The sequence below is a fragment of the Lipophrys pholis genome (genome assembly GCF_963383615.2).
Source record: "Lipophrys pholis genome assembly, chromosome: 22".
Lineage (NCBI taxonomy): Eukaryota > Metazoa > Chordata > Actinopteri > Blenniiformes > Blenniidae > Lipophrys > Lipophrys pholis.
The window spans coordinates 3279842-3307024 of NC_137644.1; the positions used below are offsets into that span (position 1 = coordinate 3279842).

Below are 27183 nucleotides of genomic sequence, written 5' to 3' on the forward strand. Positions count from 1 at the left end.
CGCTCCTGCTGAAGCTCCGCTCCTCCTGTTACTGAGAGGAGTGTCTGCACCTCTTCTGAACACCAGGGGGCAGTGGAGCGCCGACGTCTCAATAAACCAGTTAACTAAACAACCAGTGAGCAAAGCGGCTTATGCAAACAACAACAGGAGGGTTACGGCCGATGAAATATTAAAATATTGAGGGCAAGTCCAGAGTGACGATGGTCACTGACCAATCAGCAGACGGCTGCGTTGTAGCTCCTCCTCCTGAGACCCTTCCTCAGTATTCGGTACCTCAACAGAGGGGAGACGGTAAATCGTAGCAAGTGGGCGTGTTTTTTTTTCATATCATCCACAACTTTTTCAGTCGGACCACAAGAAAACCCATCTCGCCCCGTCCCCCTCTGCCCCGTCCTGCCCCACCCCTTCCTGCCCCGTCCCGCCATGCCCCAACCCGTTCCGCCCCAGGATGAAATTCTTCTTCTTATTATTATTATTATATTATTAAGAAAAAACACTGCATAAAGTTGTGAAACAACTGCAACGTTACAATACAAGCCGTTGGATGTTTTTTTATTTATTAAAGTTTATATATTGAGAACTAAATATGTTAAATTGACATTTTTTGGGAGATTTCATTGTTAAACACGTTCATTACAAAACATTCATTACCACATAAACACACAAAAGTTCTGAAAATCGGTACCATTGTGTACCGGTATCGGTTCCCAGGTACCGGGTATTGGTGCCACATTGGTTTGAATGTGAACGGTTCCATCCCTGAGCAAAACATTATTCCGTCGACTTTTTACATTGTAGTGAAGAAGAGACACATGTGAGCTAACGAGGCTAATGCTAAAGCTAAAACAGATAAACGACCTTTAAACTCCAGAGAAAAGGTTTACTGCTGCAGGCAGCGCGGGACCGAGAGCCACAGCAGCTCTGCAACCGTTTCATTGAATTAAAGGTAGTAACTGTCGGTCCGATAACTGTAAGTCGATATTCTAAACACACTGAAGCGGTAATTTCCTACATTGTGAAGGCTCCTTGAAGGCATCATGTGGTTTAATCGTTTCTTGAAGTTTTATGCGTCTCTCTCTTCTCTCTCCTCCTCCTCCTCTTTTTTGAGCAAATGATGATAACTGCTGGCAACAGGTGAACCCAACGGTCGCCATGGCAACAGAGCTGCCATCACACGGCGGCGGCATCTCCCCCGGGCCGCCGAGCCGCTTTGACCTTCGAGGAGAGTGAGGGGAGAGTGTGCGGCGGATAAACACAACAACCAACGCAGTGGGTGGGAAGCAGAGGCTGGACGAGCGGCCGGCGGCGAGGAGACGAGTCAGAGCCGAGCCGATCACCTCGATTGATCACAGCTTCAGAGTCATATCTGAGTGGGTCACACACACACACACACACACACACACACACACACACACACACACACACACACACACACACACACACACACACACACACACACACACACACACACACACACACACACACCACAAACAAGCTTTACTGGAGTAGAGATTTCATGGTATTGCAGTATTTTATAATTATACTAGATATTAGAGCTGCGTCAGACCTGCACACTCCTGCCATTTTAAAATCATGATCACACCAGTTCATTCACGCCTTCATTTAGTTCTATATACATGTATTTACCTATTTACCTATTTGTAAAGCTGTTTTGTTTTAACATAAACAACTCAACTGACCTCCATTATTAACAGTGTTGTCATGGCATTTGAAACAAATCATCCTTATTCAATGATCATAATATATAAACAACATTAATATCCTTTCCCCTGATCAATCCAGATTTAAGAATAACTCCAGGTGCCCTTATCCTCTTTCGATTCCAATATGCAAACCGGTGCTATTTTTATTGATCTTTCTAGAGCGTTTGATCTTGTCGATCACGATCTACTACTAGGTCAGCTGTGTGCCAGTAGGCTGTCTCAACCATCTTCACTCTGGTGCCACTTCCTACTTTCATCACAGATTTTAGTGTTTTGAGAGGTCGTATTTTGGAGCTTGAAATACAACGACCAGTCTGGCCATTTGAGTTGGAGGGCTTGTTGATTTAAAATCACAGACAAAGGGGTACCTGAAGGTTCTCTTCTTGGTCCTCTGTTATTCTCCATCTATATCAATGATCCACCAGAAATATGCCATACCTCACAAATTCACCTATATGCCGACGATACTGTGATTTATTGATCCAGCACTGACCCCTCCTTAATTCATCATTCTTTACAGTCAGACTTTGGTTCAAAAAAGGTTATCAAAAAAAGGAATATATGTTATTTAATCATAGAAATGTGCCATTAATTGACAATCAGCCAATCACCTTCTTTGACAGCACGCCACTGCAAAAAGATGACAAATTTAAGTATCCTGGAGTTTACCTGGATTCACCATGACTCTTAAACTTCATATCGATTCAATAATACAGAAATTAACTTATAGCCTAAGAACAATTTCCTCCTCTATTGAATGTCTTACCTTACCAATACGAAAGCGGATTGTCACACAGCTGCATCTGCCTGTTCTGGAATCTGCATGTCACAAACACTTACTCTTCTTTTGCTCCCGTGTTTAAACGCCCCTTTGCTGTTGTTTCATTTTGAGTCCTGTCATTTTCATTTCCGTGTGTTTTCACTGTTCCTGATTTTATTTCAACATAAAGGGGAAGCGGATGAAGGTACCAATATCTATTACTATCCCCTCAGCGACCTTACTACTGGTATACTTTTGACTTTATTGTTTCTTGCTTTCATCCAACGATTAGGGAAGGGAATCTATTTATCTTTCTACCAAATCCTAATGTAGATCTGAAGGGGTTATTCTGTTAATGAATAATAAATCATATATTTGTTTAGAAGTGTGTGTGTGTGTGTGTGTGTGTGTGTGTGTGTGTGTGTGTGTGTGTGTGTGTGTGTGTGTGTGTGTGTGTGTGTGTGTGAGACAATAGTAAAATCTGTGACTAAAGTTAGATTCTATATGTACACAGCAAATTATTGTGTGTGTAGTATATTGTGTGTAAACAACACGTTTGTTGCAGAATTGGCCGAGACTTTGTGTCGACTGACCGATTTCTTTGTAACTAGAAGGATTTATATGTGCAAAATCTGTGTGTAATTAGGTCCGTACACGTCTTGTACAATGTACACACTCTCTTGTACAATGTACACACACAAAACAAATACATTGAATGCATCAATCAGCAACATAGAGCCACTCAGACACACACACACACACACACACAGACACACACACACACACACACACACACACACACACACACACACACACTGGAAATGTCCCGTTCATTAGCTGAAGGTTTAAAAGTTGCTGCTCGTGTGTTTTAATCAGTTTTAATTCCAGAAGAGAGAAATGACATCCAGCCATATTAGAGGAAACCACGGACAGCGCAAAGGATTGTGGGAGAAAAGTCAACTGTGAGGTTTGGTTCTAACGACTGGCTTGTTGGTTGTCATGGTAACCAGCGCATCGCAGTGACAATGCAAGAGAAACCGAAGCTCGAAAATGAATATAAATCCCGATGAAATGTAGCATCAGATGAAGGTTTGTTGATCATATTAATTGATTATGAAACGGTCTATTACCCACAATCCTCCCATGAGTTAGATCAGCGCTTCGTTACACGATCAGATTTCACTCAATGTACTTATAGATTTTTGCGTCTTTTCTCTCCAGATATGAAGAGAAAGCAGCAGACGAATACCAAATATACAAACACTGAAAGTCATTTGAAACGCAAGATTTTAAAATTTAAATTTGGTTTTAAAGTAGATTTCTTTCTCTTTCTTTCTTTCTTTCTTTCTTTCTTTCTTTCTTTCTTTCTTTCTTTCTGCCGTATTCATTCGTTCATTCGTCTCATTTTCTATTCCACCTGCCGGATGTTGACCATTTTTACCACAGTTACCTTGAAAAAGTAATCAGATTACTGATTAGTAGTTATTCCTCTAAAAAGTAATTTAGTTCATTGATTACTTTTTAAAAAAGTAACGAAGTTAGATTACAAGTAACTTTTTAGTTACTTTCAACAGCTGCCCACACTGCCCCGACGTCTCAAAATAAAAAGGACAACTGGTTCCGGCCTCCTGCACCATGTTTATACCTACTCTAACCTCTGACCTTCATTCTTTGTTGTATATATATATATATATATCTGAATCACGGTTTTATTATCAGATTTTTACTATTACTGGTATTTATTTACCCGGAGATGTAGTTATAGTCTGTTGTTGCTCTATTGATCTATTTATTTATTTGCACTACCTGCGCTATGCCACCTTTTAATTACCCGCCTCTGGGAGAAAATATAGTCTTTCATTGATTGATTGATTGAATGAAAAAGAAAAAACTTACAAAAAGAGTTAAACATCTCTGCAGTTGTGTTCTTGTTGAAATGTTAAGGTTTATTGATGACGGTAGTTTGTTCCCATTGTTTTGTGTCACCTGAACACACCGTTAGAGCGGGTTGGCCTGTGATTGGCTGAGAGTGGAGAAGGGGGCGGGTCAGGTCAGGCTGCATGCTGCCTGTGTCTGTGTCAGTTTGGAGGAGCAGCAGGTTCTGTTTAATAATAAAGCAGCTGCACAGACAAGAAACTATGATAGTAACTCTACAATAGTTACTCTACAATAGTAACTCTACAATAGCAACACTACAATAGTAACTCTACAATAGTAACTCTATAATAGCAACACTACAATAGTAACTCTACAATAGTAACTCTATAATAGCAACACTACAATAGTAACTCTACAATAGTAATTTTACAATGGTAACTCTACAATAGTAACTCTGCAATAGCAACATTACAGCAGCAACATTACAGTAGTAACTCTACAATAGTAATTCTACAATAGTAACTCTACAATAGCAACTCTACAATAGTAACTCTACAATGGTAATTCTACAATAGTAACTCTACAATAGCAACTCTACAATAGCAACTCTACAATAGCAACTATACAATAGCAACACTACAATAGTAACTCTACAATAGTAACTCTACAATAGTAACTCTACAATAGCAACACTACAATAGTAACTCTACAATAGTAACTCTACAATAGTAACTCTACAATAGCAACACTACAATAGTAACTCTACAATAGTAACTATACAATAGTAACTCTACAATAGCAACACTACAATAGTAACTCTACAATAGTAACTCTACAATAGTAACCCTACAATAGCAACACTACAATAGTAACACTACAATAGTGACTCTACAATAGTAACTCTACAATAGCGACACTACAATAGTAACTCTACAATAGTAACTCTACAATAGTAACTCTACAATAGTAACTATACAATAGTAACTCTACAATAGCAACACTACAATAGTAACTCTACAATAGTAACTCTACAATAGTAACCCTACAATAGCAACACTACAATAGTAACACTACAATAGTGACTCTACAATAGTAACTCTACAATAGCGACACTACAATAGTAACTCTACAATAGTAACTCTACAATAGTAACACTACAATGGTAACTCTACAATAGTAGCTCTACAATAATAGCTCTACAATAGTAACTACAATAGTAACTCACAGTGACTTGCAGAAGTAACTTTATATTGATTACTGGTTTGGAAATAGTAATGCGTTAGATTACTCATTACTGAAACAAGTGGTCATATGAGGCGTCAACGCTTCACATGACAGCGCCTAAGGGAGTACCTAAAGGAGTGCGTTTCCACTGCAGCAGCAGACACACTGACAACAATGTAGTTAGTCTGCCGGGCCAGTGGAGGGCGCTGTTGCTTGATTTTGTAATGAAAACACGGATACAGTGGATCAGAACAACGATGCCGTGGAAACGGACCCCCCAAAAGGGAAGAACGTTTTGCAGATACACTCGTACTCGTTGTCGTATAAACGGGCCTGAGAGTAACACGTTACTAATCAAGGTGTTACCGCCATCACTGATGTTGATGCTGCTGGGAGTGAATCTTTAAGGCGTCCAGCTCTTCTTCTTCTTCTCTTCATCACTGTGGATTCCTCTCTTTTTCTCTCTGACACGCCTTCAAACTCCAACCAATTCAAGCAGAAAGCCTCCGCCCGTCAGGTTGGACCTGATGGAGTTTCACCGACGCCTCCTCGTGCGGAACCTTCGTATGTGTGCAATGAAACAACTGCTCTCTGGTATTTCTGTTCCTAAACAGGGACATTTACAGTAGAATTGAAACTCTACATTTTTACATCATTTAATTGAAACTGTGTCACTTCCAGATATTTTAGTTTTATAATATAATATAATATAATATAATAGAGACCGCAGTTAGCTTAGTAGGTAGAGCATGAGACTCTCAGTCTCAAGGTAGAGGGTTCATGTCCCACACCGGGCGCCACCTTCTCGTGGGCTCTCCACCTGCAGGAAGGTTCTTAATGGGTGCAATGTGATCTGGGTGACGGTGCTCAGACTGACACCCCCACCACCCGGGAATGGATAAGAGGTAGAAGATGGATGGATAATATAATATAATAATTCGTAGTACTATTATTACTATTAGAAACAATAATAATCAAAACTTATATCTGGCACATCTACATTTTTCAAACGATGAGAGCTTCTGTTGAATTCTTTCAATCAACAACCGACACTAGGAATGATTGAAAAGACGAAGGCGAAGCTGTGAAGTTTCCCTCCGTCTCAGTGACGACCTGCAGTTTGTCAGGAGGGGGCGGCTGCATTATTCATGAGGACAGCGGTTGGATTCTGCAGAGCTCTGCGTTGCACCGAGGGAGAATCTTGTCCTGCAGTGTCCGGCGTTACGTAAAGCTCCACTGCCATGGCAGCGGCAGCTCGGCGCTGGATGCAGATTATAAATAGTCCTGCTTTCTGTCCGGCCGCCCACTCAGGTGCCTGACACCTGCAGGCCGCGCTGCAGGGCCCAGCGGCGATGGGGGTTATTGTGTAAGGCTGGATTAATGCTGATGATCGGTTGATGATCGGTTGACAATCAGTTGAGCGGTTGATGATCAGCTGATGAGCGGTTGATGATTGGTTGACGATCGGTTGACGATTGGTTGACGATCGGTTGAGTTGACGATTGGTTGACTATCGGCTGATGATCGGTTCATGATCGGTTCATGATCGGTTCATGAGCGGTTGATGATCAGTTGATGATCGGTTGACGATCGGTTGATGATTGGTTGATGATCGGTTCATGAGCGGTTGATGATCAGTTGATGATCGGTTGACGATCGGTTGACGATCGGTTGATGATCGGTGGACGATCGGTTGACAAGCGGTTGATGATCGGTTGATGATCGGTGGATGATCGGTTGACGATCGGTTGACGATCGGTTGATGATCGGTTGATGATCGGTGGACGAGCGGTTGATGATCGGTTGACAAGCGGTTGATGATCGGTTGATGATCAGTTAATAAGTGGTTAATGATCAGTTGATGATCGGTTGACAATCGGTTGAGCACTTGATGATCAGTTGATGATCGGCTGATGAGCGGTTGATGATTGGTTGATGATCAGTTGACGAGCGGTTCACGAGCGGTTGATGATCAGTTGATGATCGGTTGACGAGTGGTTGATGATCAGTTAACGAGCGGTTGACGATCGGTTGATGATCGGTTGATGATCGGTTGACGATCGGTTGAAGATCAGTTGACGAGCGGTTGACGATCGGTTGACGAGCGGTTGACAAGCGGTTGACGAGCGGTTGACGAGCGGTTGATGATCGGTTGACGATCGGTTGACTATCGGTTGATGATCGGTTGACAAGCGGTTGACGATCGGTTGATGATCGGTGGACGATCGGTTGACGATCGGTTGACGATCGGCTGATGATCGGTTGACAAGCGGTTGACGGTCGGTTGACGAGTGGTTGATGATCAGTTAACGAGCGGTTGACGATCGGTTGATGATCGGTTGATGATCGCTTGATGATCGGTTGATGATCGGTTGATGATTGGTTGATGATCGGTTCATGAGCGGTTGACGATCAGTTGATGATCGGTTGACGAGCGGTTGATGATCGGTTGACGATCGGTTGACTATCGGTTGATGATCGGTTGACAAGCGGTTGACGATCGGTTGATGATCGGTGGACGATCAGTTGACGATCGGTTGACGATCGGCTGATGATCGGTTGACAAGCGGTTGACGGTCGGTTGATGATCGGTGGACGAGCGGTTGATGATCAGTTAATAAGTGGTTAATGATCAGTTGATGATCAGTTGATGATCAGCTGATGAGCGGTTGATGATTGGTTGACGATCGGTTGACGATCGGTTGAGTTGACGATTGGTTGACTATCGGCTGATGATCGGTTGACGATCGGTTGATGATCAGTTGACGAGCGGTTCACGAGCGGTTCACGAGCGGTTGATGATCAGTTAACGAGCGGTTGACGATCAGTTGACGATCGGTTGACGATCGGTTGACGATCGGTTGAAGATCGGTTGACGATCGGTTGACGATCGGTTGACGATCGGTTAATGATCGGTTGATAATCGGTTGATGATCGGTTGATGATCGGTTGATGATCGGTTGATGATCAGTTGACGAGCGGTTCACGAGCGGTTGATGATCAGTTGATAATCGGTTGACGATCAGTTGATGATCGGTTGATGATCGGTTGACGATCGGTTAATGATCAGTTGATAATCGGTTGACGATCAGTTGATGATCGGTTGATGATCGGTTGATGATCGGTTGATGATCAGTTGACGAGCGGTTCACGAGCGGTTGATGATCAGTTAACGAGCGGTTGACGATCAGTTGACGATCGGTTGACGATCGGTTGACGATCAGTTGACGATCGGTTGATGATCAGTTGACGATCGGTTGACGATCGGTTGACGATCGGTTGATGATCGGTTGACGATCGGTTGACGATCGGTTGACGATCGGTTGACGATCGGTTGACTGAAAGATTGAAAGCAAAAGATTGAAAAGGAAGGAGGACGGAAAGGAGGGAAAGTGTCGTCTTCATTTCTCAATCCACAAATCTCACATTTCATTCTCTCTTTTTGCTGAATTTTGCTCGTCCCCCCCACCCCACCCCCCCCACCCCCACCCACTCTCTTTTCCACTGGCATCTTTTGAATTCTGTTACTCTTTGCCTTCTGTACCCACATACATATATCCTCTCTCTCTCTCTCTCTCTCTCTCTCTCTCTCTCTCTCTCTCTTGCTCTCTCTCTCTCTCTCTCTCTCTCGCGCTGTCTCTCTCTCTCTCTGTCTCTGTAAGCCACTTGTTACCATGGCAACCCCACAATGGGCCTTATAAAGCTAATAAGTGCAGGAGAGCAGGAGGGATGAGCGGAGCAGCAGAAGAAAGACGGAGGAGGCAAAAAAAAACCCATAGAAAAGTAAATTAAAAGCAGAAATATTGCCGATCTATTTGTGGCGAGAGAAATAACGGCGGCTGGTTTCGGAGAAACGGGTAGTGGGATGCAGACGATGCCGCAGTGTTTACACATAATCTGCTTCTCCAGGCAGGAGCTTTCAGCTTCGCTCTGCAGAACTGCTGAGGTATCAAACCCGCCGGGGTTATTTCGGTAACTGGGTGTTGAGTCACAGTCGGGCTGTTAGCGCCCAGCAGGGGGGAATCGTCGCTTTGGCTCATTGACTGAAACACTGGGGCGACGTGGGCGGCGCGGTGGGGGAGTGGTTCGCCCTCGCCGGTTCGAGTCCAGGCTGTGCGGCGTGTGCGCGCCGTGGCGTCCCAGCACGCTTCGCACTGAGTCACATTCACACACGGTTTTCATTCAGCAGCAACTCGAGGACACGGCGAGAGGGGGAATCGAACCAACAACCACAACTCAGACTGAATGACTTCACACTCATTTCATTTAGTGGGTGGAGGTAAAAACAACTCTGACTAATGTAACAATCTATATCCTATATAGATTTTACGACTCGTTTTATCTGAGTTTCATTTAAAGTGTTTTCCGGACGATAAGTCACATGGATCCAGGATCCGATCTTTTGTCTCAGACGGCTGAAAATCGTACAGTTTGTCTTTAGACGTCAAAATATACCTGTACATACCATCTGTGACCACTAGATGTCACTGTATGACAAACGAAAGCTGCTACGATTGCAGAGCAAGAAGAACGTCTCGGAGAATTCAAGGAAAAAATTATTTGGCAAAATAAAAAAAAAATCATTTCAATCAACAGGTTTCAATCAACACCATGTGATTTCATCACCATGGCAACGGTGGAGACTGATGAAGAGGCGTGACTGAGGTGACGAAAGTCACAGAGAAAGAAGAAGAATGTCTGTGTTCTCCCGCTGTTCCTGTTTAGAGCCGACTGTTCTCTGCTGCGTGTGTGTGTGTGCGTGTGTGTGTGTGTGCGTGTGTGTGTGTGCGTGCGTGCGTGTGTGTGTGTGTGTGTGTGTGTGTGTGTGCGTGCGTGCGTGTGTGTGTGTGTGTGCTTTCATTACAAACAACAGCTCCAGCTAGTGGCCCAACATGGAAACGACATTATTTTTCAGAACTTTTCTGAAATGAAAACACAAAAACGATGCGCTTCCACTAGACACGTGTAAACCGTTGTTTCAGCTCATCAGTGTGTGTGTGTGTGTGTGTGTGTGTGTGTGTGTGTGTGTGTGTGTGTGTGTGTGTGTGTGTGTGTGTGTGTGTGTGTGTGTGTGTGTGTGTGTGTGTGTGAAAAGCCCTTACAGGTTATATAACGATCTCAGTCCAGTGAAACTATCTGGATCCCTCCAGCGGGGAAGGAGAAAGCCGGGTTCTGGTGCTTTCAGGTCGAGAGACGAGCGTCAGTTCAAAGCGTCTCACTGATGGGACGTGAGCAGAAAACATCAGTGGGATTATTCAGCATGTATGCGGAGCTGAGAAGTGCGTGTGCGGAGGTTTGAAGCTTCGCTGGCCTGATTAGAAACTCTGGGGAGGAAACACCTCGTTCATTAGCCGCGATCTTCCTGTTGGTGCAGAAAAGTTCTGCGTCTCGGCAGGAGGGAGAATCATGAGACGACGCCGCGGCAGTGTGACAGTGAGAGGACGCCTCGCAGGGACGCGGCGCTCGCTTACATTAGTTATTCGTTTTGCTGACGTCGGCAGAGTTTTTCTCCCTGAAACGAGCCTGCATGCTAATTCTGAGCTGAACTGATCTCAGACTGGAAAAGATCAACAAACGTCTCATGTGATTTATTTTGCTGATGAGATTCATCGGCATGAATAATCCTGTTAGAGACACTCGGGTTTACTGAGGGAAGACACCTCGCCGTCCTCCCTGGACCCAGGGTCTCAAACCCACAGAGAAGCTTTTCAACCACTGTCGTTTCCCTGAAGCGCTCAGCAAATAAATAGAAATCAACAGATATCTCTCAGAAAGACTCCAGGCTCAAATTGAGAAATCCAGCCGGAGTGAGACATTGTGAACACAACGTGAAATTATTCTTACAGTTGATGGCAGAACTATATGTTACCTCAGCTCTCTGATCCTCACGTCAAACGCCGAAGAGGTTTTTCTGCCCCAGATTCATTTCATTTGGTGGAAAAACGTTTCTATTGTTTTAAGTTTCACGGAATGAAAAAGTATCAGAAAGCAGAGAAATACAGTTTTTTATTCAGATACTGATCCTTGCAGTGACGTCTACAGAAATACCGTCCAATCAGAGACCAGGACAACCGTCCCATCAAAGACCAGGACAACCGACCAATCAAAGACCAGGACAAACGTCCAATCACAGACCAGGACGACCATCCAATCAAAGACCAGGACGACCATCCATTCGCAGACCAGGACAACCATCCAATCAAAGACCAGGACGACCATCCATTCGCAGACCAGGACAACCATCCAATCACAGACCAGGACGACCATCAAATCAAAGACCAGGACGACCATCCATTCGCAGACCAGGACGACCATCCAATCAAAGACCAGGACGACCATCCATTCGCAGACCAGGACAACCATCCAATCGCAGACCAGGACGACCATCCAATCAAAGACCAGGACAACCATCCAATCACAGACCAGGACGACCATCCAATCAAAGACCAGGACGACCATCCATTCGCAGACCAGGACAACCATCCAATCGCAGACCAGGACAACCATCCAATCGCAGACCAGGACAACCATCCAATCGCAGACCAGGACAACCATCCAATCAAAGACCAGGACGACCATCCAATCGCAGACCAGGACAACCATCCAATCAAAGACCAGGACAACCATCCATTCGCAGACCAGGTAGAGTCCCACCTCAGAACTTAAAGCATCTACTACAGTAGAATACATATCTTACATTACAGTAGAACCTTCAGAGGTGTCCTTGATTCTGCTCTACACACACACGCACGCACGCACGTACGCAGGCACGCACACACACACACACGCATGCACGCACGCACGCACGCACACACACACACTCCACTACCCGCTCTAAGGTGTGGGACTCTAAGTTTGACAGTGGCAGAAATATGATTTCAATTTCCTGTGACCCGAGGCGAAGGGATTAAAGTTTCATTTGGTTTCCAAACTAAACTGAGATCCGGCAGAATGGAAAAGAAATGAGGTGAGAAGTGTTAAAATATATTTCCCTGAAATATGAGAGAAATAGTGAATCCTGCTGCCGACAGAACGTCTCCAGTCTGACTGGAGTGAAGCTGGTTTCCTCTGAGTGAACACTCAGCGTTCTGTCCATCGCCTGCGTTCACTCTGTGGAGTCTGGTTGGTTTTCATGGAGCTACAGATGTGTAGTAAAACCTCTGATGACCAGTGGAGGCAGTGATGAGCAGAGAAGCTCACATGAGACCCGAGGAAGTAACAAGAAAGGAAAGAGACATAAGGACAGTTGGAGGAAAGACGAATGTGTGCGGAGAAACAAACATCTACATCTACAACGTGGGCATCAAGACGGAGATGTGCTGCCTCCCGACAGACACTGCACTGCCCACTAGTGGAGGTACTGCAACAACCACACCAAAGAGATGGAGCACCAACCCACCACCCAACCCACCAACCAGCCAATCAGCCAGCCAACCAGCCAACCAGCCATCCAGCCAACCAACCAGCCAACCAACAAGCCAACCAACTAAAAAATAAACCAACCAACCAAATAACCAACAAATCAACCAATCAAACAACCCACCCACCAACCAACCATTTATTGTTGTTTTCCTGTGTACTTGATACTCGTCCTCACAGAGAGGTCAGAGGGCAGAGGCGTCTGTCTTCACGTGTGAGGCAGTAACCTATCATAACTGTGAAGCAGTTACCTGTCCTACCTGCGAGGCAGTAACCTGTCCTAACTGTAAAGAAGTAACCTGTCCTACCTGTCAGGCAGTAACCTGTCCTACCTGCGAGGCAGTAACCTGTCCTAACTGTAAAGAAGTAACCTGTTCTACCTGTAAAGCAGTTACCTGTCCTACCTGTAAACCAGTAACCTTTCCCACCTGTGAGGCAGTAACCTGTCCTACCTGTAAAGCAGTAACCTGTCCTACCTGTAAAGCAGTAACCTGTCCTACCTGTAAACCAGTAACCTTTCCCACCTGTGAGGCAGTAACCTGTCCTACCTGTAAAGCAGTAACCTGTCCTACCTGTAAAGCAGTAACCTGTCCTACCTGTAAACCAGTAACCTTTCCCACCTGTGAGGCAGTAACCTGTCCTACCTGTAAAGCAGTAACCTGTCCTACCTGTAAACCAGTAACCTTTCCCACCTGTGAGGCAGTAACCTGTTCTCCCTGTAAAGCAGTAACCTGTCCTACCTGTAAAGCAGTAACCTGTCCTACCCGTAAAGCAGTAACCTGTCCTACCTGTGAGGCAGTAACCTGTCCTACCTGTAAAGAAGTAACCTGTCCTACCCGTAAAGAAGTAACCTGTCCTACCTGTAAAGCAGAAACCTGTCCTACCTGTAAAGCAGAAACCTGTCCTACCTGTAAACCAGTAACCTTTCCCACCTGTGAGGCAGTAACCTGTTCTCCCTGTAAAGAAGTAACCTGTCCTACCCGTAAAGAAGTAACCTGTCCTACCTGTAAAGCAGAAACCTGTCCTACCTGTAAAGCAGAAACCTGTCCTACCTGTAAAGCAGTAACCTGTCCTACCTGTGAGGCAGTAACCTGTCCTACCTGTAAAGCAGAAACCTGTCCTACCTGTGAGCTGACAGTCGTCGTTGGAGCCGGCGGAGTCCTCCTGGTTGGGGCTGAGGGGGGGGCTGGCGGGGGGACTGGTGCTGAAGCTGGCGTAGCCCAGGGAGGAGCTCACCTCGCTGGGCTCACAGCTGTGGTTGACCGGCCTCTGGACATCCAGCGACGAGGACAGCGAGGTACGCTGCTTGGGCTGACGGCAGGGAGGACAGGAGCCCCGGTTAGAAACTCACACAGTGGGGAACATGCAAACTCCACCAGGCCAGGATGTTCTCACTCGGCCCGGGGAACCAACACTAACAAACATCTCAACTCGCCTCCTTTGTGGAAGCTTAAGGTTGTTCAGCTGCTTGTTTGCAAGTCGAAGTTGTTTTATGCAAATATGAAAAGTTCCCGTATTGAAAAAGTCAAACGATGTTGACTCATTCAGTCAGAAAGATCTTTTTTCTGTGTGAATTGGTGTTTAGCAAAACATGGATGGATCAGAAAAACACGGGAGAAGCTGAGTGAAACAGACACACAGAGAGTAATGGCTGCTTCCAGCGAGGCGGGAGGAAGAGACGCAGACTGAAGCTGTCCACTGGTGAACAGTTGTGCATAATGAGGCTTTTTGACTTCTCAACAACCTGCTGCTCAGTGTGTGTGTGTGTGTGTGTGTGTGTGTGTGTGTGTGTGTGTGTGTGTGTTAGGAGGGAGTCTTTCAGGATTCTCCACTGTGGAAGCAGCAGGGAATAAAGACGTGACACACACACACACACACACACACACACACACACACACACACACACACACACACACACACCGTCATGTCATAATTATTCATTCATAATTATTTTATGATTAATTAGAAATGGTTAAAGACCACGTTAAAGAAACGACTACCAAAAGTCAGCTTCCACTAAAAACCATCAACTTCCTCTTTCAACTGGAACTTTATTAAAAAAAAATTTCAGCAAAAAGAATGTCAAAATGAAAAGAATATAAATTTCTAAATGTAATCAGCAAAATTAAATTTGATATGAAAATAACTTTTATTTAAAATGTAATGCTTTTTGAATTGTTTGTCTCAGTACGTCTCTCTATAACTGATCGATATGATCTAATATTGGAACCTGATTATTACATAATTACACTATATTTCCCTCTAAAACTTCATAATTTATCATCATTTATTAAGTAAAATCTCTGATCAGACCTGCTCTGAAACTGATCACTTGTAGTTCTGGATTTGTTAGGGTTTGTTCTGGGTTTGTTGGGGGGTTGTTCTGGGTGTGTTAGGGTTGTGTTTGGGGTTGTTCTGGGTTTGTTGGGGGTTTGTTCTGGGTTTGTTTAGACGGTTCTGGGTTTGTTGGGGTTCATTCTGGGTTTGTTGGGGGGTTGTTCTGGGTTTGTTGGGGTTGTGTTCTGGGTTTGTTGGGTTTGTGTTCTGCGTTTGTCGGGAGGTTGTTTTGGGTTTGTACTGGATTTGTTTGGGTGGTTCTGGGTTCGTTGGGGTTGTGTTCTGGGTTTGTTGGGGTTTGTTCTGGGTTTGTTGGGAGGTTGTTTTGGGTTTCTTATGGGTTGTGGTCTGGGTTTGTTGGGGGGTTGTTCTGGGTTTGTTGAGGGTTTGTTCTGGGTTTGTTGGGGGTTTGTTCTGGGTTTGTTGGGGGTTTGTTCTGGGTTTGTTGGGGGGTTGTTCTGGATATGTTTGGGCGGTTCTAGGATTTTTGGGGTTGTGTTCTGGGTTTGTTGAGGGTTTGTTCTGGGTTTGTTGGGGGGATTCTGGATTTGTCGGGGGGTTGTTCTGGGATTGTTGAGGGTTTGTTTGTGAGGAGCCACACCTCGCACCAGCTCCAGATCCTTCCTGACACACCTGCAGGTGATTATCTAACTAACTCTCTCCACTTCTTCAGCACGGCAGCGAGGCGGAGCTGATGCCAGAAGATTGAGTTCCTCAGGTAGGTGGTCAGTTTCGTTCGAGTGCTCTCCGGCTCCTCTCTCTGAGCGGCCCCCGACCAGCTGCGGTCTCCTCGCCCGTGCGCTCTGCACTCCTGGGTCCTCACTCTCCCACGTCCAGGTCTTGCAGTTTAAAATAAATGAATTGAGTACTGCACCCGCTCTGCCTCCTGGTCTGCTTCTGGGTTCTGAACACTGCTCACCGGCCCCCTGCCGAAACAGAATCTTCTGGCCAAAAACATGAACCCAGCAGACCTCGGACCGGTGGTGGAAGCGCTCTCCTCCCAGGGGGCGTTACTCGGTCGGCATCACCGCCTGCTGCAGGAGCTCGCCGCCTCCATCCAGCACATCCACCAGCGGCTGGTCCAGCAGCCTCCGGCCGCTGCACCCGGCGCTTCGCGTCGGCTCCCTGTGCCACCCACCCCTCCGGTGGCCTGGACGTCTCTTCCCCCGGCAAGGAGGCCTTGTTCCCCCACCAGAACCATACGCCGGGGAATTAGGCTTCTGCGATCAGTTCCTGCTAAAGTGCCGCCACGTCTTCGACCTCCAACCCTCCAAGTATCCTTCAGATGGGGCCAAGATCGCCTACACCACCAACCTCCTGCGAGGGAAGGGCGGCTCGGTGGGTGACGGCGCTCTGGAACCACGACTCCCCGGTAATTCAGACCTGTGCCCACTTTACAGGGGAGCTTAAGAAGACGGTCGACCAACCCGTGAAAGGAGGAGGAGAAGTTGCAGGAGGAGAAGGAGAAGGAGGAGAAGGAGCAAGAGGAGGAGGAGGAGGATGAGAAGGAGGAGGAGGAGAAGGAGGAGGAGAAGGAGCAGGAGGAGGAGGAGGAGGATGAGAAGGAGGAGGAGGAGAAGGAGTAAAGTAGGACAGTAAGCTGTTGGGTATGAAGTGAAAACCCTGTATCGTGGCCTCGTTCTTTTCTCATCTTTCTCTCTCCATCTTTTATCTGCTGCTGCACCATCAGGAGCCTCCAGTTGATTTCTAATAACTGAAGAGAAGAAACTGAACTGAGGTTCAACACAGCAAGTTGTTCTTTATTGTTCCTTTTTCACCTGGTTGGGAAAGGTGAATTTCCTTTATTCAGTACACACACACACACACACACACACACACACACACACACACACACACACACACACACACTTATTCTGCCTTCATTTCTTGGAAACCCTTCGAGAAAGCTGAAGGCAGCACATTAATATTTCAAGAGGAAACATTACAGAGCTTCTATACATACAACCGTGTGTGTGTGTGTGTGTGTGTGTGTGTGTGTGTGTGTGTGTGTGTGTGCGCGCACCGCCGGGAGCACTAAGACCAAATGAAATGAATTCTGAAGAATTAATTAGGCGCCATAAAATTGAACTGGTTGATTATGTGGCTCCAAGCTGAGCGGCGGCCCACTGGGCGCCATATGGGGTCTACACACACACACACACACACACACACACACACACACACACACACACACACACACACACATTTAAAGATCCGGCTGGAATGAAGGAATACTTTAAGCAGTTAATACTTGATTACTTTGATGAAAGTGTTGTGGTGCAGTGGTTGGCACACTCACACCAACCACTGCTCTCTTCAGAGACAAACTTCAGAGACGAACCCATACTTTCAGAACTATGAAATCAGATCGAGGGTCAAACTGGAGTCTCATGTTATCTTCACAGTTCAAAACATGTGGGGGGTCAAACATGAGGCCTCGAGACGCTCCGATCCGGACAAACCAAACAACAGGAAGGTGAAAATGTCCCCCGAGACGTTTTCTGGGCATTTTATTTTAAAAGCAAAAGGTTTCATGAAAATTGGCTTCATGTTGAGATTGGAGGGTTAAATATCAACATTTTCCTCCTGTATACTCGACGCCACAGCAAAGAAAAACCCTAAAGTTTAAATGTGAAGGTTATTCTCACTATTTCAGGTGAAGCTGGACTGCTTGTGACCAATGAACGAACATAACTTTAAGGTTAATGGCGACTCTAGATTGTTTCTTTGACTCTCTTGGACAGAAAACCTGTTAGTTCGTCCCTAAACTGTGTTTGTGTGTTGATCAATGATAAATGATAAATGATAAATGATAAATGATAAATGATAAATGAGCATTAGAATGTGAGTGTAAAGAAGAAAATCTTAACTTCTGTGTGTTTTTGTATTTTTCCAATTTTAAGCATAACTCAGGGTTTTTTTTAAGTCCCGTCCATGTTTTATTAGACACATGAAATAAGAAAATGAGTTTATAAACTCTCTTCGTCATCGACGGCTTCACATGTCAGCTCTGATGTTTTCGTCCTGAATATAATTAAATTAATTTCAATATAATGTAATCATATATTCTGAGTTGTCTGCTGATCAGTTACCATACAAACAGACCTGCTTCACTAAACTAACAAACCTCCTGCTGTGAAGGACTTTAGCACACCAGCGTCGTTGATTGTCTTTACAGAGTTTTATTAATTAGAGAAAAGCTCCTGAATCACCAGGTGAGCTGCTTTTAACGTCTGCAGGAGTAAACGTGACGGACGGCTTGTCCTCGCTTCGATAAAGTCTGATGGTCAAACGCTGATTTGTTTCTCCCATTAGGAAACATTTCAGTCAAATATACTGACAGGAGGAGGTGAAACGGTGACTAATGAAGCTGCTGCTGTGATTCATCACTTCATCAAGCATGAAGCTGCTTTCTGCTTTATGTCACACGTCACTCGCTCACTGAGAAAACAAGGGATGTGCTGTTCCCTCCGACCGGACTGACTTTGTCTGCACTGACCGCCGATGGGCTCTTCGTCCGTTCTGCTGCAGAAGCAACAGACGGTGAAGTTTTGAGGTGTTGAACGAGTCGTCCTCCATCTCCTGCTCACTGATTCACACGTGTTTCCTCAAAAAGCTCCCAGGAACTGAAGCTGCGTTTTTAATACATTCATGACTACACGCCGCCATGTTGGCGAAGGATACACGCCGCCATGTTGGCTGCCATGTTAGCGAATGATACACTCCGCCATGTTAGCGAATGATACACTCCGCCATGTTGGCGGATGATACACTCCGCCATGTTGGCGGATGATACACTCCGCCATGTTGGCGAAGGATACACTGCGCCATGTTCGCGAAGGATACACTATGCCTTTTTGGCGGATGATACACTCCGCCCTGTTGGCGAATGATAAACTGTGCCATGTTAGCGGATGATACACTCCGCCATGTTAGCGGATGATACACTCCGCCATGTTGGCGGATGATACACACCGCCATGTTGGCGGATGATACACTCCGCCATGTTGGCGAAGGATACACTACGTCCTGTTGGCTGCCATGTTAGCGAATGATACACTCCGCCCTGTTGGCGAATGATACACTGTGCCATGTTAGCGGATGATACACTCCACCGTGTTGGCGGATGATACACGCCGCCATGTTGGCGGATGATACACGCCGCCATGTTGGCGGATGATACACGCCGCCATGTTGGCGAATGATACACTGTGCCATGTTAGCGGATGATACACTGTGCCATGTTAGCGGATGATACACTGTGCCATGTTAGCGGATGATACACTCCACCGTGTTGGCGGATGATACACGCCGCCATGTTGGCGGATGATACACGCCGCCATGTTGGTGAAGGATACACTACGTCCTGTTGGCCGCCATGTTAGCGAATGATACACTCCGCCCTGTTGGCGAATGATACACTGTGCCATGTTAGCGGATGATACACTAAGCCATGTTGGCGGATGATACACGCCGCCATGTTGGCGGATGATACACTGTGCCATGTTGGCGAAGGATACACTGCGCCATGTTCGCGGATGATACACACCGCCATGTTGGCGGATAATACACTCCACCATGTTGGCGGATGATACACTCCGCCATGCTGACAGATGATACACCCCGCCATGTTGGCGGATGATACACTCCGCCATGCTGACAGATGATACACCCCGCCATGTTGGCGGATGATACACTCCGATACATGATGGCGGATGATATACTCGCCATGATGGCGGATGATACACTCGCCATGATGGCGGATGATATACTCGCCATGTTGGCGGATGATACACTCCGATACATGATGGCAGATGATACACTCGCCATGATGGCGGATGATATACTCGCCATGTTGGCGTGTATCATTGTTTTGCCTCTGGGTGTCAGACTGTGGGTGGAGGAGGAAGTGATGTGGATCTGTAGCAGGTAAACAAGTTGCGATGGAAGCAGGCGGAGGGGCAGCTGCACGCCGCATGCTTCCATCGCTGCTCGTTTACCTCCGTAGTGTTATACAGACGACTGCCGACGACTGTCGACGCAGCCGCGCACACAAACACAAGCGTTCGTTTACAACAATTTCAAGTGAAAACCCAAAACCTCCGTAATGTTTTGGATGTTGGTTGACACGACAACTAATCACCAACATCCCAGAAAAGTTCCTCGTTTGTTTTAGAGAAACAAGAAAGACAAGCTGAAGTGAAACTTTGAATTACTGCCGGTTGCAAACAGCAAAGATTAAATTTCAGATCTCAGCTTTCAAAGGTTCATTTGGGTTTTTCTTCTTCACACGGCACAGAGACGAGACAGCGTGTGTGTGTGTGTGTGTGTGTGTGTGTGTGTGTGTGTGTGTGTGTGTGTGTGTGTGTGTGTGTGTGTGTGTGTGTGTGTGTGTGTGTGTGTGTGTGTGTGGTGTGTGTGTGTGGTGTTTACCTGTGGGCGGATGACTCTCTCGATGTTCTTCAGGGCCGTGTCGGGGGAGGGGGGCGAGCAGTCTGGTGTGGGTCCTATTGAGCAGTTGCCATGGATACGGGTCCCGCCATCACTCAGTGGTACCTGGGACAGGTGACCTTGTGGGGAGAGGAGAGACCTGTTAGGGGGGGTACAGTACGCAGCGCAGTCTGACGTCAGACATCAAACGATTTGGTTTTCCTGCAGCTGGAACTGGGATGGTGACAAGTTGAAAAGTTCCCAGTTCACATTGCTCATCTGACAGGAACAACCAGAACTGCTGACGTGTTCAGCCACACCACACCTGCTTCCTTCGGGTAGTACTCTTCCCGTGTATTTTTCCCAATCAAAAATGCGATCATTCCCACTTCCCAGTTACTCCTCAGAGCTCCATGAGTAGCATTTAGATTTGGCTCTCCAGTTGTAGTCATCAAGATCTTTCCCACTTCCCAGTTCGCCAAAGAGGTCTTTGTTTAGGGTTATGTTCAACACTGGGAAATGGGATCTTTCCCACTTCCCAGGTACTCATGATCATGCCATGAAGGAACATCTATATTTGGCTCCTCAGGAGATTCTTTAAATGCCAAAATGAGAACTTCCCCACTTCCCAGTTATTCATGAGCACCTGGTTAGTAACATTTAGAATCCACTCCACAGATGTACTTGTTCTTCTGAGGAAATGGGAACTTTCCCACTTACCAGTTAGTCATGAACATACATTTATTAACAATTTCCTACTACTAATAGGTGACCTCTTGTCTTGGTGTCTCTTTGATTTGTGTCTGTAAACGGAGAATAATTGTGTTGAAATCCAAATGTCTGAACTTGTTCCCCCATAATGTGCAGCCTGACGCGGTCCGACTGACCCGACACGCCGCTATCTGCACTCAGACTGCCGCCGCGGCCAATCGGAGAGGAGTTACCCTGGAGTTGCACCATCCAACCGTCTGAGCTGTCTGTCATCGCGGCACAGAAATGCTTCTTTGTTCAATTTGTGGCTGAGCGCAGGAATGAAAGAAGAGGGCGTCGCACAGCGTGTCTCCTCATGACAGAACGAAGTGTGTCCGTGTGCGTGTGCGTGTGCGTGTGCATGTGCGTGTGTGTGTGTGTGTGTGTGTGTGTGTGTGTGTGTGTGTGTGTGTGTGTGTGTGTGTGTGTGTGTGTGCGTGCGTGCCTGCGTGCTAATTTGACGAGCCGCAGTCACAATGAGGGAAACTGACTGCCGTCCAGAGCGCTGTGTCGTCTCACTCAGACTGTCGGAGCTAATTTCCCCGGCGTGCGATTATTTAACACCGGAGGACGAAACAAACTACAGAAGAAGAAACAAGGAAGTGCTGAGGAGGCGCAATGGAATTCCTGAGGGAGCAAACATCTGTCTTCATCGGCTGGAGCACACGCACACGCACACGCACACGCACACGCACACGCACATTAAAGGAAGAGCCTGGAGCAGCATCGATGATTATATGATTGTGAAGAGATCAAATCAAATGACAGGAAGGAAGAAACAGGATATAAATAGGTGCAGGTTTGATCCTATTGAGTGAATGAGGAGGAGAAATAAATACGAAATAAAGACATTTTATCAATAGATTCACTCGTTTCAAGAATAAATATGGAGAGAAAAGATCCAAAACTCAGAAACTGAAGATCCCCTTCACAGAGATTTTCTTCTAAACTAAGAGAATCAAGATTTTTTTTTACATCTGATTGACGCTTTTCTTTAAAAATGTGACGAACTTTGCTTGAAACTCTTAATAATTCTCATTTAGTCATGATTTCTTTGTAAAGTGTTTTAGGAGAACGGTATTGAATAATGTCGAGGCGATCTTTAACCCTTTACCGTCGACTCAATGAAACATGCACAAATTTAAAAAAAATTAAGCCGAAGGCGTGATTGTGTTTCTGTACGTGACATTTAATGCAAAACGGCGTAAAACTGGATAGATTCACATATCTTGGCATTTCTCAGATAAAATATTCTCTAAATGGACTTTAAAGATTTCCTGTTTGTAATATTTTCATAGACGTTTTATATTGACAGGAAGTCCCGTCTCAACCTTATTGGACTCTCTGAGAGGAACCATGGAGCAAATATAAAGCATGTGCCTCTGAAAATGTGTTAATCAGCAATAAATTGACCAAAATCAGACGAATTTGATCAGATCTCGCTCTAAAAACCCTCTAAGGGGAATCACCTTGTTGAAACAAATATTGTGTTGTACAGAAGTAAATCCTTTGACTCTGGATATGGAAGTTCAGGTAATGTGTTCATGTGTCAGAGCGTAACACAGAACCAACGGGTGACTTCCTGCGGTGGAGAGTGAGACGACCAGTCTGGACGTTTTAATGTCGCGTCCCTGCGGTGGCGGGAAAATGTGGCGAGACGCAGGAGGGACGCTCGGTTCATCAGAGAGGAAAGGCGAGGAGCAGCAGATGAACTGAGTCTGAGCAGGAGAGAGTCTGACGTCCGACGAGGAGCAGAAAGGACTCCACCAGGAAACTACAGACTTCCTGTGACCAACAAAAATAAAATCATCAGTCCGTTTCTGGGGTTTTCTCTAGAGAATGCAGGATATTTCTTAGGTGAATTGCACCCTGTGAACCCTGCGACCTCTGACCTCTGCAGGTGTGACCACAGTTTGAGGAACTCAGTGATTGGTTCAGGTGTAGAAACAGAAAGAAAGACGGACATCAGGTCTTTAAACGGTTTCTCCTCCAGAGGATGTCTGACGTGCTCCGAGCTGAGTCTGGTTCCACATGGACATGTGAGTTGTCCTGGACAGGTGAATCGTCCATCACAGGTGAATCGTCCTGGACAGGTGAGTCGTCCTGGACAGGTGAGTCGTCCTGGACAGGTGAGTCGTCCTGGACAGGTGAGTCGTCCATCGCAGGACAAACACACAGACTCAAGGCCGATTCATCCTCCATAAGATCAAGAAGAAAATTCAGCTCTTCGACATCCTGCTGAACAAAATGACGTCAAAAAATCTTCGTCCAGCTCCATCAGGCTGTAGACCCTCTGACCGGCTGTTCTGTCTGGCTGTTCCAACTGTCTGGCTGTTCCAACCGTCTGGCTGTAGACCCTCTGTCCGGCTGTAGAACCTCTGTCCGGCTGTTCTGCCTGGCTGTTCCAACCGTCTGGCTGTCGACCCTCTGTCCGGCTGTTCTGTCTGGCTGTTCTCACCGTCAGGCTAAAGTGTCTCGGTGTCACTGCAGAAACTTCAGGTCACTAACGACTGTATCAGTCATATTGTAATGCTGTTCAGCCTGTAGCCTCGCTGCTCTGTGAGCCCTGCAGCCCGTTAACATGTGGGAGGCCGGAGTTACGTGAGGCCCCTGAACGCATCACTCCTGGCTGTCAGCTCCTGCAGTGAAAATCAGACTAACATGCCAACATTCCCTCCATATCTGCAGGATCACACCTGGCCAGGTGAGTCATCACTGAACCTGCACCACATACAGCAGCAACGATCTCTGTTTCTCTGAGATGTAATCTCATTACTTTCTAACCACTAATCCGTTCACACCGAGCGGTGAACTGTTCCAGGAGAGACTCCTGTGTAAGGTCTCATAACTTCCAGGGTATGTGTGTGTGTGTGTGTGTGTGTGTGTGTGTGTGTGTGTGTGTGTGTGTGTGTGTGTGTGTGTGTGTGAGAGAGAGAGAGAGAAACTTTGAAGCGTTTGGGATGAGTATTTTACAGTGTAATGCAGCCCTCCCCCCCCACCATCACCACCACCATCACCACCACCCACATCCTTCCTCTGGCAGATAAAGACGACGTCCCGCCCTCGTCCAATCAGCCGTCAGCAAAAAAAGAGGATTTCATCTGCTGCTGCGTCACAAACTCAGCGTGAGCTGAATACACCCCCCCCCCCACCCCCCCCCCCAACCCAACCAACACCCCCCAGGTGAAGAAGTGGTGTTGTTCTGTTGTCGTCTACATCGTTCAGACATTCATGTGGCGAGCTGTGTGTGTGTGTGTGTGTGGGGGGGGGGGGGGGGGGGTCACATCCAAGACAGTTCCCATGGCAACCTACAGGTGACTCACTAACGGATGATGCAGTTTCCGTGACAACCTGCTGTGTGTAGCATCGCTATGGGAGCAGAGTGTGTGTGTGGGTCCTTATCAATACATTTTCAGAAGAAACTTACATTCATATAAACAACAAGAGTCAATTTAATTTCATCTAAACTTTTACATTTAAATTTTTTTTTCAATATTTTTTTGTTTTTCTTTTGCATATTAGTAATTAAAAGCTACAGAACCTCAAAATGTTTTTTAAAAAAACTATTTAATTACAATATTTAACCAACAATTATAATTAATACAATTTGAGAAATGCTTAAAAATATTATGGTTTATATGTTCAGAATAAAGAGAGAAATGACAAAACAATCTAAAATATATAGAGATACACAGTTAATAATACTCCCAATGTTTGAGATGTACCCAGCAGACCGAATATTCTATCACAAATTAGTTTTGGAGGTCAGTTAATTTCAAAAGTGGCATTTGCTCAAATTATCGTGAATGAATTGTGATCGATTGAACTAAAATCTACTTATTAACTATTAAGACTTTTTTTTAAGATGACAGAGGAATCATGTCCAGGCTGTCGTAGTGAAGTTAACCCAAGATAGTTACATTCTGAAATTTGAGTTTAATAGAAACACAAATTTTTATTCTGTCAAATTCTTTCAAGAAAAAAATGTCCTGGAGTTGAACCAACAGTTATCGGCCTCTGTTAGCTCAGCCGCTCGCCGTTAGCTGACTGTCAGTTACTCCAACCTGGGATTACTTCAGGTGTTTTAGGTTTTTGATTTGTCCGTTACAGAACCGGTGACAAAGGACAGCCCTGCCGGAGGCCAACGTGCACTGGGAACAGGTCCGACTTACTGCCGGTTCTGTTCATAACTTTTATGGACAGAATTTCTAGGCACAGCCAGGGACCGGAGGGGGTCTGGTTTGGGGACCACAAACCAGGGACCGGAGGGGGTCTGGTTTGGGGACCACAGGATCTCGTCTCTGCTTTTTGCAGATGATGTGGTCCTGGTGGCTTCATCAAACCTGGACCTTCAGCGTGCACTGGCGCGGTTCGCAGCCGAGTGTGAAGCAACTGGGATGAGGATCAGCACCTCTAAATCCGAAGCCATGGTTCTCGACCGGAAAAAGGTGGCTTGCCCCCTTCAGGTTGGTGGAGAGACTTTGTCCCAAGTGGAGGAGTTCAAGTATCTCGGGGTCTTGTTCAGGAGTGGGGGGAAGATGGAGCGTGAGATCGACAGGCGGATCGGTTCAGCGTCTGCAGTTATGCGGTCGCTGTATCGGTCCGTCGTGGTGAAGAAGGAGCTAAGCCAAAAGACGAGGCTCTGGATTTACCAGTCGATCTTCGTTCCTCCCCTCACCTATGGTCATGAGCTTTGGGTCATGACCGAAAGAAGGAGATCCCGGATACAAGCGGTTGAAATGAGTTTCCTCCGTAGAGTGGCTGGACGCACCCTTAGAGATAGGCTGAGGAGCTCAGTCACCAGGGAGGAGCTCGGAGTAGAGCCGCTGCTCCTCCACATCCAGAGGAGCCAGCTGAGGCTCAGGCATCTGTTTGGGATGCCCCCCGGACGCCTCCCTAGGGAGGTGTTCCGGGAATGTCCCTCCGGTAGGAGGCCTCGGGGCAGACCTAGGACACGCTGGAGAGACTATGTCTTTCGGCTGGCCTGGGAACGCCTCGGGGTCCCACCGGAAGAGCTGGAGGACGTGTCTGGGGCGATGGAAGTCTGGGCTTCCTTGCTTAGACTGCTGCCCCCGCGACCCGGCCCCGGATAAGCGGAAGAAAATGGATGGATTTGTCCATTAAGTTCTGGAATAAAACAGACCATTGTACCAATTCCCACTGAGACTGAGACTCAGGTCCAAATCTAAAGCGATGCTCGGCAGTGCCTCCTGCTGGTCAGGTAATGACCCCAGTTTCAGGTTAAGTTATAGAAGCCAGTGTTGTTCTGTCGTAGAGGGAAACCTCGGCTTCTCTTCTGCCGATAGGATGAAACGACGGCACCGTAGTGATGTTTGGTTTCATCCACGATAAACTGTAAACAAGCTGCAGAGTAAATATAATTCAATGTTTCTGTAGGCGCCAACGTGGAAAACGTGGGTGAGAGTGAGAGAGTGTGCTCTCTCACTCTCACCCACGTTTTCCACGCCTGCTCTCTGCCACCAACCCAAGCCAAAACAATATGTGGTGTTTTCAGGTGGCTGCTTCTCCGTCTGCAGAGCCGCTCGTCACAGCAGGAGGCCAGCGCTCGCCTCGCCTCGCCTCGCCTCGCCTCGCCGGCCATATGATGCTCCGCTTCTCAGACACGTTTCCACAACAACTCTTCGTTTTTGTTTCAGAAAA

General features: G+C 46.3%; 1 protein-coding gene across 1 annotated transcript in view; it reads right to left on the reverse strand.

The window, feature by feature from the left end:
- The window catches only part of anks1b (ankyrin repeat and sterile alpha motif domain containing 1B), a gene marked incomplete at its 5' end in the record, with an annotated part of 204047 nt that overhangs the window by 83393 nt on the left and 93471 nt on the right, over window positions 1-27183 (reverse strand). The window contains 2 exons of the mRNA XM_080491747.1: window positions 14130-14316; window positions 20776-20912. Of these exons, the coding sequence (XP_080347873.1) occupies window positions 14130-14316; window positions 20776-20912 (324 nt within the window). The remainder of the gene's footprint in view (window positions 1-14129; window positions 14317-20775; window positions 20913-27183) is intronic.